The sequence below is a fragment of the Tigriopus californicus genome, chromosome 11, assembly GCF_007210705.1.
Source record: "Tigriopus californicus strain San Diego chromosome 11, Tcal_SD_v2.1, whole genome shotgun sequence".
In the NCBI taxonomy this organism is placed as follows: Eukaryota; Metazoa; Arthropoda; class Copepoda; order Harpacticoida; family Harpacticidae; genus Tigriopus; species Tigriopus californicus.
Window position 1 is genome coordinate 9,282,072 of NC_081450.1, and position 6,068 is coordinate 9,288,139.

Sequence of the window (6,068 nt, forward strand, 5' to 3'; positions counted from 1 at the left end):
TACCTGATGAAAATCCGATGATGGGCAGCCTGAATGGATCGCGCGATGAGGGAGTGGTCTTGATTTTAGATCGAGATGCTGATTTGGTCACGCCTCTTTTATCGCGCTGGACCTATCAGGCCATGATTCACGAACTCTTGGGCATTCAGCGCAATGTGGTCAAGTTGGAGGATGCGTCGGGGGCGGGCAAACCGCCGGAGCAAATCATTCTGTCCTCGAAATATGACGATTTCTTTCTCAATAACATGTTCAAGAACTTTGGTGAGATCGGCGAGGTGGTGAAGAAACTCGTTAAAGAGTTTCAGGAGAAAGTGAGTGGGCACAAGAACATTGAAAGCATTGGCGACATCAAAGACTTCATCGTGAGCTATCCTCAGTTCAAGAAGATATCCGGCACCGTGTCCAAACACGTGAATGTCATCAGTGAGCTTTCGCGATTAGTGTCGGCACGGAATCTTTTGAACATTTCCGAAATCGAGCAAACCCTGTCATGCCATGCCCCCAACGAACAATTCGACGGCAACCTTCAGAAAGCTCATGTTAGGTGGGTAGTACGTACTTATGAATATATTTTCGTCTTCGGCAGCTGAGTCATTTTTTTGAACTCCTTTCCAGATTCTGATCTTGCAGACAGTGTCCAAGGTTTAAAAATTTGCCACGGTCGCACCTCTAAGCATTTGGGATTTCGTCAGAGTGATGCTAGCCATACCAAAGTCAAAATGGACGACAACTTGTACACCCAACACAAGCCCGCCCTATTTTGGTTGACCGAGAGTGTCTTGCAAGGGCGGCTCTCGGATGAATTGGCCGGAGATGTGCGTGGCTTGAGGCCCACCAAGAAGATTCTAGTCTATATGGTGGGTGGAATTACATACGAGGAGACTCTCAAGATGTATCAATTGAATGTCACCTATAATTCGAATGTGGTGATTGGCGGTTGCACGCTGTGGCGATCGAAAGAATTTTGTCAGCATTTAAAAACCATTTCGACGCCCTAGGGTATTTTTTTTAATCGATTTAACGGGTTAGACATGAACCTCTTCGTTTTTGTTCTAGAAGTCAACGTGTGGTACAGACATTTATTTGATAGCGATTGCTGTTTTTCTATACTGTCAAATAGATCTAAGAATGAATTGATTGGCATTTAATGAACATCGGTTAAACTTATTTGAAATAAGCGGCAAAGCTGAAAGCGCGACTATGCCAAAAGTTTGGTTTTGATTTCTGGTTTAGATTGTACCTCTTGATTAAGAAACCCTAGCGACTTTTTCACCCGTAACGCGGTCGATCTGGAAGATGGATTCTCGTACCAACACTCCTTCATGACTCGAAGCCAACTATTAAGCACCGGATCTAGTTGCCAAAAGGCGGGACAATCCGGGCGAATGCCCTGGTCTCCAACCACCTTCCGCATATCTTCGAAGCCCGGGTCCGAGCCCACGACACTCTGATAAGGTAACTGATAGTCCGGGCACGACCGATTGTCGCCGGTGGGCGTGGACCGCGTGGCAATTTCCCAAATCACTAGACCTAAGGCGTATATGTCCGCCCGTTTGAACTCTTCAAAGTACTGCACATTTAACGTATCGTTGAGCACCTCGGGCGCGAGATAGCGCTTCGTGCCCACTTTACTGGTTTCGGGCAAGTCGAGGACGTTGGAGGTGGCGTCGTACCGCACAGCCAGTCCCAGATCACCCACCACGCAAATGCCGTTCTGTTTGATGAGGACATTCTTGCTCTTGAGATCACGATGGGCGATGGCGGGCTTCCCATGGGTGCCCACGATATCCATGTGAAGATGAGCTAGTCCGGTGGCTATGTTCAGGCACATTTCCAACCCGCGTTGGACACTCACCACGTGTCGTCGGAGGAAGTCGTACAACGAGCCCAACTCCATGAACTCGGTTATGAGCCAGAGCTGAGTCCACGTGCCGTTATCCTTGTTGTCGGCGGCGATAAACCCGAGCACATTTTCATGGCGCAACATCACTGTTTGGTAGATCTCGACCTCCCGAAACCAGGATTGCTCATCGAACGAGGCAAAGATCTTGACCGCCACCGGCTCGCCCCGCCAATGGCCCCGCCACACCTCGCCAAAGCGACCTTGACCAATGATATTGATCAACGTGACCTGGCGAGCTACGCTTCGCTGGACCAGGAGCGGCAGGCCTGAGCCTGACCCGGTCGAGATTTGCCATAAGTCGTCCAAGTCACCGGCCCCGCCCACGCCGCCGGACGTGGGGTAGGCGGCCAAGGGGGCCAAGTCCGACGAGCGCGTCTCGCACGAAGCCACCTCATGATACTGCGTGGCATCCAGATGAACGGCCGCGTGCGCCGCGTGCCAACCGCACTGAGGCCAACATCGGGCCCGCGCACAACTCACCAACACCACGATCAACAACACCAAGGTCAGGGACAGCAAAGCCAAGGTGATGACCAACTGCTGGAAGCTCAAGGTGGGCGAGGCGAACGAGGGCTCCCACAGGTCGTGCTCGTCATCCGCGGGCACGGCGCCCAAACTCAGGTTCCAAGGCCGCCTGGACGGCCAGAACTAGACCGGACAGCCCCCACACGAGGCAAAGCCCGATCCGGCCCCAGGCCAACCCGTGAATGGGCCGAGTGAGCGCCATTAGGCCCAACTCAAGTGAGGCATGCTCCACCCACACGAGGCGGCCCAATCACGGTTCAAAACCCGCAGGTGAGACTGACTCTGGGGCTGGCGATAAGACGGAGAGGCTCGGCGTGTCCGGCCACCTGAAGCGGGGCTAGAATGAGGTATGAGGTATGCGGCTACAAGGGGAGCCGTTCTGCATTGGGTTGTTTTGACTGACATCGAACTTTTCTGGATTGGGGCTCGAGTTCATTCAGGTTGGCCATTGCAAACTTGACATAGCGGGTCAGATCCAGTTTGAGGGCTGGGCTGTTAGATCAAAGTCACTCATGAAATTCTATGTCTATGGGGCCGAATGGTGCCATAGTTACTTGGCAATGGTCACTTGGTATATTTAAGAGGGTCAAAATTAGTGCCTGTCATTGAAATCGAGTGTTGAGGAACGAATCCATTTGAGGTCCTCTGACCCTAGCACGCCCCACACCAAAAAAGTAATATTCACGTCTAATTTTCAAGGAACTGGAGGCACAGTTGTTCTTTCAACTTAAACCGTCATTGTGTATATTACAGAGCTTAAGTCCCATGGCCGGGATGAAATGACGTGCGAACACTAAATTTGAACTCGATTGCCAATAGAAGCTAGAACATATATGGTGGCCACATTTTCTTTTTATGACTCCCACATTAGAACAAAGAATGTCTGGTCTCTCCTCCCTCGTCCCTCATAAACGAAAAAAATGGCACTGTCTCCCGCTCTTTAGCAATGCTAAATTGCCTGAGCGAGTCTCGGAAACAGATCATATAACCAATAGACGTCGCATTGGCGCGACTCCACTGTAGAGGAAAATGGATTTTGTGTCAACAACTCTGTACACCAAAAAAGAGGAGGGTGACTGCCTGATCAGTACAAACGACCTGCAATTGCTGGGTCTTCAACGAACGCCATCAGTGACACACTCACTCAAAATCTGGCCACGCTAGCCGATGAAAAAAACATGAGTCACTGTACACCAAAATTTATCTATCAGCTGATGAAGGCCAGTGTTCGCATTTTTCCTCGCACTATGCGAGTTCTAGTCATTATAAGGTCGGTCTGTGGTCTCGGAGAAAGAAAGACAAACCACTGAGTGAGTGAGTGAGTGAGTGAGTGAGAGCTCCCTGAGAGACAGCAGCCAGCTGTGTGGGGCCAGTGAGTGAGTGAGTGAGTGAGTGAGTAAACGTGTGAGACAAACAAAAAGGAGAAAAAGTGAGTTTCGATTCTACTCGGTGAGTCGCACCGTCGCAGCCCCCAAGTCAAAGTGAGGCTCACAGCCTACCAGCCATCCGCCCTTCACGTCAAAGGGCCCAGCTGACAGGGCTGCCAATTGGCAGATTTCGTGGTCAGAAATGGAGCTAGGTAACAGGGTATCCAGGGTATAGGCCCGAGCGTTACTTCCGATTCCCGTACGTCAACTCATTTCATCGTAGATCGCTCAGATGACGAGGAATAGAAAGTCTTTTTGAAGGAACTTCTGGTGACATGATATTGATGAGCTATTGCCGCGCACTGATTGTCATAGTTACCAAGGAAGTGCAAAAAAACTGCAAATCTGGAGGCCAAAAAGAATACGTAATAAATCACTACAACGGGGAAAAAGTACAAATTCAAAATGCAAACTTGGCACACGGAAAACTCGAGCTTTCAAGTTTCAGTGCGTTTTTATGGTCCATTTTGTTCAAACCAGGCTGGCCAGGTAGCATATTTTGATGTTCATTTTTGAAAATTAGCATTATATCAAGGACGCTGGAAGCGGATTTTTTTATTAGAATCGGTCTGGGTTTTGGCATTGCACCAAAATTACTAGCATGGTCCAAGCCTTGTGAAATCTTGTCGAACATTTTTGTATTTTCCTAGCATTATTTCGCTGAAAAATTGCCCAAAAGGGAAGAAAAGCAAAAAAAAATCTCACAAGGGAACTAAACTTGGCGGTGTTAACAACGTTCTTCCTTTGGATTGAACTGCCATTCCATGAAATTGATACGCTGTAGCCACAAAATTATAAACATTAGAATGTTTACTTTACATTACTGTAAGCAAGCAAAATGGTTTATTTCAGTTGCTTCTCAGTTTTAAGGGATATCAAGCCAAACTTCTGTATATACCCAGACTTTTGGCACATAAAAAGATGGTTGACTACTGTGGGCTGGTCAACACAAATGAAGAAATTGATTAAAATTATCAGAGCGTGTATAAGGACCAAGTTGCGACCTTTAAATAAATGTAAGTACGGGTTAATTTCATTGTATTCTTTGAGCAAGTATAAATATTTTGGTTTATTTTAGTGTTTTCCGAAAAACATTTCCTCTCACACAAAATATTCAGAATAGAAGAGATAGACGAATATTTATGGATAAAGATACTTATTGCAGCTCTTGCTAATGTCCGCTCTGACGTATGATGCAAGCAACAAATATAAATTATTTTATTTTTATGGTCCAATATCAACCAAGAAGAACATTTTTTGACGAAAAGAACAATTTTAAATTGTGTGTAAAAAACTTAGTTCATATCTTGAAAAATATTTGTTTTGCTAGAGTTAAATTTTCGTCACTTTTCGTTCCCTTCAAAGCCTTGGGGTTCAGAGTTAGGAGAACATCACAAACACAACTGCATCAAATTTTACTGAGAGGTTTACTGTAGATTTTTGTATTTATCCTTTTTTCGAAAAGTATAACATTTCAAAAAAGATAGCCTAAACATATCCTGTCAAAGAGTGCCAAATAATATAATTGAATTTTAAAAGTGATTTTTTATGACCACCATGAGGAATTTGTCTTAAAAAAGTAGCTCTATTCTAGCATTTTCGACTTCCAATTAGCATTTTTTGCTTCAATTTTGCACGAGTTACCTTCGCCGTCTGAAAAAAAATTGGCCAGTCTGGGTTAAACACGGAAACAAAATGATCAAAAACTACAAGAACAAAAAGGTAATAGAATTGGAGAAACTAGCTTTTGAATCAGCAGAAATTTATTTCATTATCAAAATCAGTGGTCAAAGGAACAGAGACCGAGCCAAAATTAGATAAATATGGGTTGAAATGTGGTAACTTCATCAACCCTCTTCACGAGAGCCTTCAAATTTAATTCGTTTGGCCCATGTGAGTCCTTAGAGGCCAATTAAACCAATCAGAGCCACAGGATGTCAATTTGGAAGCCATGATGACGTCTTATTCTTTTTTTTTTAAGTCGCTGGTTCATATTGACAGCAATTAAGTCAATAAAACTCAATAAAAAACAAGAAAACTAACTACAAAAGACACCAGAAGTTCTGAAAATCAAGAGTAACTTTTAAGAGCTTAAGGGCAATTTAATCAAAATTGATGCATCTTTTATTGATTGTCTTAGAATTGTTGCTACCCAATGTCATCAGAGGGCCAAACAAATGGAAAAACAAAATATTTATCTTAAAATATTGCAT

General features: G+C 45.2%; 2 protein-coding genes across 2 annotated transcripts in view; one reads left to right on the plus strand and one right to left on the minus strand.

The window, feature by feature from the left end:
* Positions 1–1,148, plus strand: part of LOC131890308 (vacuolar protein sorting-associated protein 45-like) — a gene marked incomplete in the record, with an annotated part of 5,088 nt that extends 3,940 nt beyond the window's left edge. The window contains 3 exon segments of the mRNA XM_059239631.1: positions 1–501; positions 503–544; positions 616–1,148. Coding sequence (XP_059095614.1) covers positions 1–501; positions 503–544; positions 616–998 — 926 coding nt within the window.
* On the minus strand, positions 1,066–2,630 carry LOC131890757 (TGF-beta receptor type-1-like). Its single transcript, XM_059240168.1, has 2 exons — positions 2,605–2,630; positions 1,066–2,537 (listed from the first exon to the last, which is right to left on the minus strand). Exons 1-2 carry the CDS (start codon positions 2,628–2,630, stop codon positions 1,199–1,201), a joined length of 1,365 nt encoding a protein of 454 aa, XP_059096151.1. The 3' UTR covers positions 1,066–1,198.
* Positions 2,631–6,068: the final 3,438 nt, after the last annotated feature.

Excerpts from the sequence above, each read along its gene's own strand:
- LOC131890757 (XM_059240168.1), bottom strand. The coding sequence starts at position 2,630 with ATGGCGCTCACTCGGCCCATTCACGG. Across the intron at positions 2,538-2,604 it reads CTCACTCGGCCCATTCACGG|GCGGCCTTGGAACCTGAGTT; the intron begins GTTGGCCTGGGG and ends CTGGCCGTCCAG.